This window comes from Thunnus maccoyii, chromosome 18 (assembly GCF_910596095.1).
Source record: "Thunnus maccoyii chromosome 18, fThuMac1.1, whole genome shotgun sequence".
Taxonomy (NCBI): Eukaryota; Metazoa; Chordata; class Actinopteri; order Scombriformes; family Scombridae; genus Thunnus; species Thunnus maccoyii.
The window spans coordinates 1,640,849-1,653,431 of NC_056550.1; the positions used below are offsets into that span (position 1 = coordinate 1,640,849).

At 39.4% G+C, this 12,583-nt stretch overlaps 1 protein-coding gene across 1 annotated transcript in view; it reads right to left on the reverse strand.

The window, feature by feature from the left end:
- trpm4a (transient receptor potential cation channel, subfamily M, member 4a) overlaps positions 1-7,552 on the reverse strand; it is a 38,982-nt gene extending 31,430 nt beyond the window's left edge. The window contains exon 1 of the mRNA XM_042394134.1: positions 7,453-7,552. Coding sequence (XP_042250068.1) covers positions 7,453-7,521 — 69 coding nt within the window. The 5' untranslated portion in view covers positions 7,522-7,552. The remainder of the gene's footprint in view (positions 1-7,452) is intronic.
- Between the last annotated feature and the right edge of the window lie 5,031 nt (positions 7,553-12,583).

Genomic DNA, 12,583 nt, shown 5'->3' on the forward strand with positions numbered 1-12,583 from the left:
GCAACGGACAACTGATGTTCTCTGGTCCGCTGCACAAGTAAGTGGGTAGGGGAAAGAAGCACAGATGTGTTTAACACATGGGTCTTGATAGCTGAAGAAGCTGCAGACATATACATATATATACAGATTTGACCGATATCTTGTGCCGAAAAAGAACATCTTTGCAAGATACAAATTCAATGAAAGATTGCAGGGGGAAGGAGAATCCTTTTAACATTTTGTGACGAAGATAAAGGTACTTGTGCAGCAGTGAAGCTATTTTAATAGTTAGTACGTGACAGAATTGTTTTCACCAACTTGCTGCAAATGAGAGAAAACTGTTAAGCCAAGGCTTAATACTGAAGAAAGTAATAGACATTACACGCTCATATGAAATCACACAGGACCAGTTAAAGACTACGGTGGGTCCATCTTCAAGTTCATGGCAGCACATGCGTCCTCTCAAAAGAAAGACATACAAGGCAGAGGAGGGGGAAGGCAAGGCTTATCAGTAAGAGCAAGTACAAGTCCTGTGGGCTGTGTGCACAGGAGTATAGTGATAAAGATATTTGCTCTGCTAAAGGACAAAGACGTAAAGAAAAAAAGGAACACACTGAAAACTGTTGCCCAAGCATGTCGGAGTTGTCAAAGGATGCTAGAGCAGTCACATAAACCAAACTCAGTGCAGAGCAGCACAGTCAGCTCCTGTGAAACACTGTGTAGTATTGGCAGGATCTATGACTGGATGGACAGCTGAACTCAATGCAAGTCTTTATTGGGGGGGTTTCTTGCATTCAGTTACATCTCATACTGCAAGGCTAGGCATGCACAGACTCTGTTATTCACTGGCCAACCATAATATAACTTCTGACATCAAACAGTCACAATGTGGCAGCAAAGACCTAGCTCGAAGTAGGCTCACAGTTACACAAAATCAGATTTAAGCTTGATACTGGAGCCACAGCTAATGTTATCCCTGGACAGAGTTTCAAAAAACTCTTTAAAATATTGCACTGAGGCCAGCCACACGTGCACTGTTAGGTTATGGTGAAGAGAAATTGGACATTAAAGGTACCTGGCAGCTGAGATGCAGTCACAAAGACATCACAAGTACAGTTGAGTTTGACATTATGAAAACAGCAGCACCTCCCATATAAGGATTGAGAGCCAGCCATCATATGAACCAAGTCAAGCTAGACTTGACTGTGCAGTGTGCCAGCATTGTTCCAAGGCATAGGGAAATTCACAATGGTGTGAAGCATACACTTTGATCCAACTGCTGTCCCAGTTGTGTATCAAGCCACACTGGATTCTATTTATACTGTGAGACCACCAGAAACGGAAACTTGTGACAGAATTCCCTGAATGAGCGAATTCGCTGGTAGTTCCTGAAAAACGGTGCACAGGAAGGCTATGGGTGTGTTTCGGCCCATGGGAATCAACAAAGCAATTAAAAGGCCACAATACCTGCTTCCCACCTCAGATGTCATCACACCAAACTGTCCCAGTACTTCAGTTACATGTTTTTGGCAGATACCTTTTCCTCTGCCTTCCCTTGGGGATGATATCAGCCCCAGGTGTATTCCATAGAACAATTGATAAGTTGACTCAGTAGCATAGTTGCCATAGTGGACAATATACTCATTATAGGAGAACCAAAGAGTAGTGTGATATGCGCAACAGAAGTCAGCTATTTCAGGCATGAGATCATTTGCGACTGGATCCAGCCAGACCCAAAAAATCCAGCTCCAGCTTTGTTCTTTGGCCCCACCCAAGAACAAAGCTGGAAACAATACCAGGCATAGAAAATTACCTGGCTAGGTTTGCTCCATGCCTCTCTGAGGTCAATGCACGGGTCTCATACTCTGCAACTACGACCCCAGCAAGGAGCTGTGGCTGCAGGTCGATGCATCAAGAAGCTGCATAGAAGCAGTTTTGATGCAGGAGGACAGAGCAGTGACACATGCCTCAAAGTCACTGACACCAACAGAGGTCAGTTATGCCCAGATTGAAAAGGAGCTTTTTGCTGTGCTGTTTGGCTGCAAATGTTTCCACACATACACATACAGCAGGAAAATCAAAGTTGAGTCAGACCACAAGGCTACTTGAATCCATATAAAATAAAGCGGTCACCTCAGCTCCAGCTCGCCTGCAATAATTGATTCTACAGCTGCAGCAGTATGACATTAAGATCCAGCATTGCCCACAGAAAGACATCCCTGTGGCAGACACACTATCCAGACAACCCACTGAATGAGTGAAATAGAGGGTTACATAGTGGTACACATCTAGACTCTGTGTTTTGTGTAACAATGCATTTCCAAAATATTGCATTATTCAGTTGCTATAGTCCACTGAGTAACTTCAAAACCAAAAGCAGACTTTGTAAATCAATTCAGAAACGAACTTGCTGCCAAGTAAATGTGTTCTTATCATCTGATCTCTGCATGTGATCTCACATTTCATGTGCCATATCCCAATTAAATTTGTATCTTTCAAAGGCACATTCTTTATGGTATGAATTTCTCTTTGTGTTTTCACAGTGTTTCCTCACTGAGCCACAGTGGAAGGATACATCCTGGTGGTCACATGCACTGTAGCTCTATTGCAAAGATCCACACTTGATTTGTCAGACTGCTGAAGGTTTGTGTTAGCTTCAGCTGAATTTAAGAATGCATTATTCCACAAAATGAGCAGGGTGCATTTTGTCTCCCATCACTTCCAGTGTATTGGCCTTAGGAAGTGATCTCTACATAGCCAGCATGGAGAGGAGGAACAATCACAGTGACTAATAGCTCTTCTAATGTACATGTCAATATGTGTGTGTTGTATCAAGATAGACCTGAAAAAAATCTGAACCAAGATTAATAACAATCTGATGTTCAGAAGACATTATTTCAACTCTGCAGTCAGTTCAGTTTCTAGATCTGACTTGGAATTTCATCAGCGGCTGATATGTGTGGGCACTGCTGGTTTCACGTGTAACTGGAATGAACACTAAGATCATGAGACCAGAAAGGAAGGATTAAGCAGAGGGCAACAGACAGGAGAGGGAAGTAGACAAGAGATCAGCTGTTTGAAACAGAAGTGAAGTGTTAGAGCAGCCGACACAAGATGAAAGTCAAGCAGAGAATGAGAGAAATGTCAGGAATGAGTGAAGAGGGATTCAAGTTGAGGCATGATTGCAGGGTTCCAGCATCACAAAGGGAAACTGCCGGTCACACTCTCTGAAACTAGTTGATAAACAATACGTTTATCAACTGTTTGTTTGTGTGTGTGTGTGTGTGTGTGTGTGTGTGCGCATGCAACCTTGCACATTTTATTTGTTTGTGTATTATGCAAGTACTGTGAACTTAACACATACCATATGATGCCTTGTTCCAACTCATTCAACAACAGAAATTTGATAGAGAGTGAAGCAGATTAAGCTGATCAACTCACTGAGAGAGGACTGGTTCTACCTGTTTGCCTATTGACAGCTGTGAGGCTATTTGCTTTCAGGCAGGAGTGCTTTATAGTCTCTCTTCTTATTGGTCATCTTCAGTGTCACATTCCCATACTACAAGTCCTTCTCTGCTACTAGATCAGCTGATGTTTGATTGAGTTATTTTTTGGTGCTGAGTTTTATGAATGTCCTTCATCCTGTCCAGTATGCCTCAAAGCATTTCCACAATGACCTATCTGTACCCCTGACTTAAACATCATGTGGTTGCACTGCATTGTGGACCATCAGAGCCCCTAAACTTAAAGCCCACTCTACTTGTACTGGAATTATCTTGTTCTGGTAAAGAAATAGAGCAAATGCACCACTTGGTAGAGCTTTTCAGTCAGACCTGACTCCTTAAAATCCCACAGACCAAACTGTGTGTCATTTCTACACTTTGAGATATGCATCTCATTACATAAATGTGAGGACAACTTTACATGTTGTTCTCATATCTGAATAAAGACCAGAGTCACAGAAAGCAATGTTATGAGGTCAGATCTATAACATTCATGTCACACTTCCAACATGACAATCCTGAACTGAATGCATATCAGTTTAAGACAAGGTTAAAGAGGAAGATGTAGAAAATAAAATTCATTGGAGAAAGGGTGAGACATGTCATCTGGGGGTCAGATGGCTTCTGGTGTCTCACCCTTTCTCCAATGAATTTTATTTTCTACATCTTGCTCTTTCCAAATATAATACTGAACTTCCTTTATCCTGAGCTGATAAGTCTGCTGGTGTTGCAGAGTTGCAGTACAAGACAGGAACAATTCATCATGATCTAGATAAAATAGTAACACTCATACACAGTGTAATCATAATTTTTATAACATGGCGTAATGGTTAAATGATTACAGGTTTACTAAAATGAAATAAAACATCCTTTATCTTTCCCATCTCCATGTCTACAGTTAGAGAGCATTTTGGGCTCCTGTTGGCAGTCACAGAACACAACATTGAAGTTGTCAAACTTGGTGAGCAAAAGAAAATTTTGACACGCTAGTCTTTTTGTTGGGACATTGTGTGGCGTCCCAGATGCTGTGTCTTCCACTATGACAAGCTGCACAGGATAAAAACTGCATCTGTTGCACCAGGCTGATATCATGCGGTCTGATCTCAGCATTCTACTAATACGGTGTGGAGAGGGGAGTTTTACTTGCCAAAGGACTAATTTTTTCTAGCAAATCATTCTATAATGAAGGAAATAGCACTGAGAATGCTTTAAGGTGAGTTGCTTCTTTAGTCTGGAAAACTGGAGGTAAGAGGAGCAGTGAAAAGTAAACACTTCCAATCAATGAAGGATATGCTATCACCTGTACTTGGTGTAGTTGTTTCATGTGCCCATGTATAACATTGTACCTGTTAGTGTGTATGAAGGAATAACGGAGGCCTATATATAAATACAAAGCAGTGGGAGCTGATGAATGAGTACACAGAACAGCTCCATTAATTCACAGAATTCACAGAACAGTTGCATCATCGCAATTCAATTGATGGAACAGGTGCATCAACTCCAGGAAAAGGAGAATCCCTGCAATATTTTCAAAAGCCAGAATTTTTTCTTTTATGGTTACCAGTTTTATCACTAATCACATCAACATAATGCAAATCAGGTTTATTAGTACAAGGCAGAAATAAAAATAAAGTTTGAATCTCAGCAAACAAACGTTATAAGATTGGTGGGGAGGACTTTCCCAAATTTGTCTGAGCGTCAAACTGCGTCAAATAACTCACACCTATAGTTTTCTATGTCAAATCACACACAGACAGATTAGTTGTATCTATGCTCAAAAGCAGAATTATCACATTTGATCCCCAGATTGACAGATTCCAGCTACTTGTACCTATACTGCTTCTTCTGTATGTATGTACGTCAGGGTACACTGAAAGCATTATGTGACCTCCATTAAATGATGTGACAGTCCATGATGATGATGAGTGTGGTGAAGTTATCATTCCCAACAGTCATGGTAAAGTAATAGCTTCCTATTGTATCTGCACAAGCAGTTTCATTGTTGAATAAAGCCTGGTGTAAATGTTGAGCCTCATGTGTTAACATTTACAATTTGAAAGTTGATTGCAATACATATGTATGATTATCAGTGAGATATTAAAACAACATCATATTTTAGTGCAGACTTACAGTGTTTAAACTTCACTGCAAATCCAATTCAGTTTGCAGATTTGCAAAGCGAGAGAGTGTACATGACTCCTCAGTGTGACAACATACAGAGAGGATATCTCTCCTCTGTCTCTGCTCTCTCAGTATATTGCTGTCACCTTCTTTTCTTTATCAGTCAGCTTTGTGCACATGAGCAGAGTAAACACATGTTTCCATGATAATTTGTTCATCTGAAACATAGCCCACACCTAACAAATACAACCAACATTTGATGAAGATCAATCACAGTGCAGCTGCTGTTGCAACACACATAATAACTTTGTGACTGACCATCACTGCTGGGTTTTAATCAGCACAAAGATGAATGGAAACATATTTGGTATTCTTTTTCTACACTTTCTCTACAACTTTTTGTTGGAATTTTTGAGGAATTTCCTGGAGAAAGCTAAAGCTCCTTTGTAGAGATGCCCGGCTTGATTTGCTGTTACGAAAACATGAGCTTTAAGCAGAGGCCAGCTGGGACTAATCATCCCTTCACATACAACAAACCACACACAGATGACTTGAAGAACAACAAAAATAGGGCTTGGGAACAAACAGATACGATCATTTCTCAAATTTCAGAAAATCATATATTGTCATGATATTCATTACAATGTTATTGCTTTACAAATGTTCAAGAGGATCACTCTAAGTAAGCTGTAATTAAATCTAACAAAATTAGTCATTAAAAGTTATCAGTTTGATTATTTAATGTGTGATTTTGCATACATCTCACATATCATATATATATATCAATTTCATATATTATCTGTATTGATAATATATGCATATAATATATACATATATTGATAATGATGTTCCTGCTATGCCTGTGTGTGTATATATGTGGATTCATTGTAGAGTTATTCTCAATACTCATTTATGCAATTCCATGGAAGCACTTACCAATACAAGACATCAATCTACAGTATACTGAACTAATTATTAATACTAACCCAGACTCACTTTGGATTCATTGAGAGTTTTTTAGTTGAATAAATGATCATTTCAATTATATTCAAATTGCCCATTAGAGCGTGTGGTAATATCATCCTACATGTAGCAAATAAGCACTCTGTTGAGGTCTGAAACTATTCACCAGCATATGTAGCCACTCAATTTCAAGAAGTACCATAATCGACGTGTCCGCCTGTGGGTTAGAGCTCCTGTCTGGGCTGTTCCTCCAGTTCCTGTTTCTATAATAACATGCAGCAGTGTGTTTTCACTAGGACATCTACTAGTGAAAGTAGAAAGGAAAGTCCAATAGGCTGCAGGCTTGTGTCTGCAAACATTATTGATGTAACCGTCCTATACACGGCATTATAAAACATGAATATTCCGATATTGTATTATGGGTTCTGGTAGATCCACTCACGACTTCTGAAACACGGACTGTCAACCTGTGCCGTTGTACAGGCTTATGTTTTTTTTTTTTTAAAAACTTCTACCTATTCAGAAATGATATGAAACAAACAGTAAGTTTTTCTCATTTGAGTGAGGACAGTCAGATACAATGAGAGAAACTTGGACTGATTCAGCCAGTCTGGATCCCTCACACATATCTTCATACCAGCACTGACAGCCTGAGGCATCCCGCTCTCACAAGCTTTAACTGCACAGCACCAACACCAGCATCATATCCCCCGCTAATGACCAAATTAAAGTTTCACCTATTTTTATTTCCCCCTGTATTCACCCAACTGAGCAAAATATATCCAACGATCTCACCACTATTCACACATCCACCACCATTCAAACAGGTCAATGTTCTACACAGATTTGCTGTCTACAGATTCATCGTTAAGCACACATCGCCTACCTGATCCTTCTCTTTCTTACTATCAGATTTTCCACCTCCTCCGTCCCTCTCTTTCTCCAGATTCTTCATCCTGCGCTGCAGCCGTGTAGTCTGATCACAAAGCTCCGGCACAGCTGTGCATCCTGCAGCCCCGCCCCCAGCCTGCTGTAGTCCGTCAGGCTCTCCCACCTGACAGGAGGTCTCTGCCCCACATGCAGGTATCAACAGTGGTGATTCCACAAATAGTTTTATAGTTGTAATGTTGACATGACTCATTAATATTACCCTGTGAATGAATTACTGAACAGCCTATCTGCACACAAGCCCTAGGGCTCAATGAGTCAGGGACTCTTTAGCCAGAGCCTGTGTTTGAAGTGACTGTTATGATCGTCTTTCTTTCTGAAAAGCAGCCAGGGGTGGAAAGTAATTAAGTACAATTCAAGTACTCGAGTATTCTATTTAAAGATCCCCTCCAGACATATTTTAAATAAAATACTTTGCTTGGAATAATAATGTGTCTGATTTGTTTTTTCCACAAGAAAGTTCAAGTAACTTTTCTTTAAAACTCTGAATATGTACATATTTTAAATTTCTAAAGCTTTTCAGCTGGACACCAGATGTCTCCTACTTCACTGTAAAGTTCATTCTCAGTGTTTGTGCGCTGGAGGCTTCAAGTTTCCACATCACACTTGTGTAAGTTGCATACTGTACTATGATGGGTTCCAAACTAATTGTGATGTCACAAAATCATGCTTGTAAGTACACGCTTTAAACTGAGATTTTCTGTGAGCACAGAGAAACTTTCCACTTTCAACAGATGTATGTGAAAAACTGCTTCTAGTGTCAAACTCTGCACATACGTCATACTGCACAGTAAAGCTCAAACATCCATGAATGAACAATGAGCAAAACACATTTTTGATTGAAGAGTGACAAATGCAGCTTTTTGGAGCTTGTACTTTACTTGAGTGTTTCCATTTTATGATATCTTACACTATACTATATCTATACATTTCACAGGGAAACATTGTACTTTTACATGTTTCACTGTTCATTTAGGACCTGACTGTTGTTTTAAGACAGAGTTAAAAAATTGTGAACCTGTCCTTTGACTCACTAATACAGTTCCAAGAGACAGGCCCCTGGGTGTCTGACTTGAATGCAGCTGCAAAGTGTTAGAGGCTCTTCTGGATCTGCTCTGTCTTGTTTCCAGTTTTTTTTTTAATTTTAGGGTTAACCCTGGATTACAAAACAAGCCAAACCTGCAAGGAGCTGGTTTTGTTCAGGATTACGGCTCAAAACACTCAAAAGAACCACCTCCTGACCAATCTGTGAGGAAAACGTTGAGTTGCTATTCTACAGGATATCACTGTGGATAAAATCCTGCATTCACATTACAGTGACAAGTACAACAAAGCACAGAGTGATGTCACTACAAACCAGTAGAAAGACTTTGCTTTGCATGTAGAACAGTTATACTGTAAATACAGGAAATGTTTACAGTCCAAGCAGTGTCCCACTCTGGTTGTAAAAGATGACCTATATATCAGCTGGACATTCCAGGCTACTTATCATGTTGGTATGCAGTTTTGTGAGACCAGTTATCCAAAATCAACAATGTTGAGTTTAGTGCAACCAGATACAGAAGCTGAGTTAGTTGAATATACTTCATGAAACAGGTCCCTGCACAGAGAAGATTAAAGTGGACAGTCTGGGCTGAAAGCATGATGGGTCCTCCCCTGAGGACGCTGAAGTCATTTCCTTAACACTAGGAAGTCACAAATAAAACACATTCTTCCTTCTGTGCAACTCTGTATCTCACAGATTTACTCCAATTATGCAACACATGAATCAAGGAAATGCACACTAACACATTATCACACCTTCGATGTTGGTTTGGTGTTGGTAATGACACAAGATGAGTCACTACCAAGACTTCTAATATTTGAATGATGGAAACAAAAAAACACACATTGGATGCTGTGAGTGGTTTTGGTCTGACAGAACAGCTCAAACTGTCACACCTTCCCTCCAACTGGCACAAGTGACTCTGAGTGGATTTTTGGACTTTTGGGATTCACAGTAAGACTTGGAAGACATTTGGGAGTTGGAGACTTCAAGCCTTGGATTTGTAGTTAATTTACTTGACTACAATATTAGTGTGGTATAATAGAGTGCATTCAGTTCCACACAAACCTTCAGTCATTAAAGTCAATACAGAATTATTGTTTTAATCTTGATATGAACTGTGAATATGTATTTGAAAGGAACATTGTGGTCTAGCTCAGTATTATTTTCTGTGTGGGAAGTAACAGTCATTAATGTTTACAATTTTAACCCCTATATCCCTTCCATCCCAATGAAAAGTTCACTGAGCCTATTCTGTATATATGTTTGTCCTCTCTCTACGCTGTTTATGTGTGTGTGTGTGTGTGTTAGCCTGTCAGTGGCCTTGAAGGCAACAATGGGAGATTAAAAAGACAGTACAGGAAGCAGTCGTTGGATAACTCAGGAAACCTGCTTCCTGCTATTTCTGTTTGCAGTAAGCCAGAGGGCTGTGACTATCCTGGAGACGGAGACAATTCCATGCTGTATGATGCCATCTGGGAACTAAACAAGTAATGGGCCGCTAGTGTTTTCAGTCCCACCTGTTGAAAATCTTTGAGACTGACAAGCTTTTTTGCTCTGTGGAGACATCAAGTTCAAATGTATTTGTCATTCCATCTATATAAATAAAGCTAAAATTAAAGAAGACAATATCTAAGGTGTATGGGTGCATCAAAAACCTGAGTGCAAAAAAGATCTGAGTTTGTTCAAAGCAGGAAAAGCATGGTTGTAATTAATAACTTTGATGCTGGTTGAATCCCACTTTTTCTAAATTTATGACCCAGGTATAGTGCATAATGGTTCACCAGTATGGCTTCCTTGGACACTTGAATAGAAATGAGTCATTGTTAATGTTCTCAGTTGCAACTGTGCTTTTCACTACTATGACAAATCAAAGTGTCTGCTGTGAAGAAGGTCTATGGGTAATCATAGCTGTGTTGCCACACACATTCATCACATCAGACAGGTCACTTACACCACACAAACAGTGGTGTTTGCAGGGATATTATGCTATTCTTGCCAGCTGGTTTGGAACCCTAGTGGTCCAGTTAAAAGCTTGAATTCTTGGGTTTGGTAATAGTGTGGCTCTTTCAGCTTAGGCCAGGGTCAGACCTCTTGGCCTGCTTGGTGGTGTCCAGGTTCTGTTTTCAGTTTATGGTACTGTTGTAAATTCAAATGTTCAATACTTGAAAATTTTACACAACATTGGAACTTGAACTTAATTAATATATCAGTTCATTTACAGATTTCAAGTAAGGTAAGTTTGGATGCTGGAAGGAAAACCACAACAAGTTATTGCATATTGAATGTAAACCACACTATTCACCACCCTTACATCTCAATATGAAATGAGAAAACAATCAGGCCTCTTATGGGAAATAAAGTGGGCCAGACCTTCATTTGTGTATTCAAGGTAAAATAACACATGTTTTATTTGAATATTCAAAATAAATTAAAACTATTCACACTTAAATCTACAATTGTCAACCTCATGGTGGTGGTAGAGGTAAAGTCAAAGGATCAACAAAATCAGCAGACCTTACATGCAGATGAGTATTGACTATTTGTCTATAAGTAAGAATCTGTGCAAGTCAAAGTGATCCATGAAGACTCCTGGAGTGAGCCTAAGATAAAATGTGTGTTTCTGCTGCCATCTACTGGTTCAAAGTTTCAATGTGGATCCTACATTAGGAGCTGCGGCCACAGCACACTCACACCCAACTATTCATAGTGTGATATCATGATTGCATGTGGTCCAACAGAATCAAAACCCATGAAGATTAGCGCAACATCTCTATTAAAGACAACATCTGCTATTAAAGCCTTCATATAAAGTTGCTCTTTAAAGATAGTTTTCTTTGTAAATTTTTGGAGTGTGTAAAAGTTTGTTTTACTGACACCTCGATACTAATTGAATTAAATTTTCACTTTAATTAATTTTTCATTCATTTCCTTTGTTTGGCAGCATCATCATTGTTTGGTAAATAATGAAGGCTTCAACTGCAACCATGTAGCTAGGGCCAGAGCTACCATATAGGACACAGATATCATGTTCTCCATCTTGTTCTGGGGAAACTGCAGCAAGTCAACAAGACAACTGCCGCAGATCTCCACCCTTACGGGCCCATAGGGACCAAGTTGGGAATTCGTTTGTGGTCATTTGAATAACTGCATATTTGTTAATATGCACACTTGAGCACAATATAAACTGAAATAATAAGACCCTTCAGGCCTTCAATGTATTTTTACCTTGTAGAGGGGGTCTTGGCTTGATGATATGGCTTCAACCATCTATCATTTCACTTTGTACTTTGCTTACATGATGCATATTCCTGAATGCATTTTAATCTAAATATCCCAAACTAACATATACACAGCTATCACTGGGCAGAATATTACTCCAGGAGTAGATTGAAGCTGCTACATTCTGTAATTACACATGAACTACTTGTGGTGATATGAAGGCTGATTCTAATTTTACAGACAGACAGTTTTAGGCCAAACAAATTAATTAAAATAAAGGGACTTTGTATTTCTCTATTATAATCATATATCTGCCATTGTGGGAAAAGCTTTGAAATAGAATTTATATCATTGTGTAGGTAGAAGAATTTACAGTTGAACACATACAAACACAAACAGGACAAGACTTTTTCCCTCATGTTAATAATGCAGAACTATTACACTATGATTATATGTGATGTCAATCGGACTTTGAGGGAGGTGGGGTTATGCTGGGGGAACTAGGACACATGACTTCAGTATTTCTAAAATTCTGGCTGTAACCCTGGATTTAAACAGTGTACCACAAACGTGAACTTTGTATTTAGTGACATTTTTCATACTATGGGTTGAAGAGTTTCACCAAAGTGTATCTGGTTTCCAGTGTTGCCCTCCCAGCTCCAGTGAAACAAGTAGTTCATAGTTGAGTTTAGATGGTTATTTTCATTTATTGTCACCAGGGGACATAGGTACAATGAAACAGATCACATGCCAGAACTTGTTTAGAACTCTGTATTTAGTCTAAAGAAGGCTCACAGGAGAG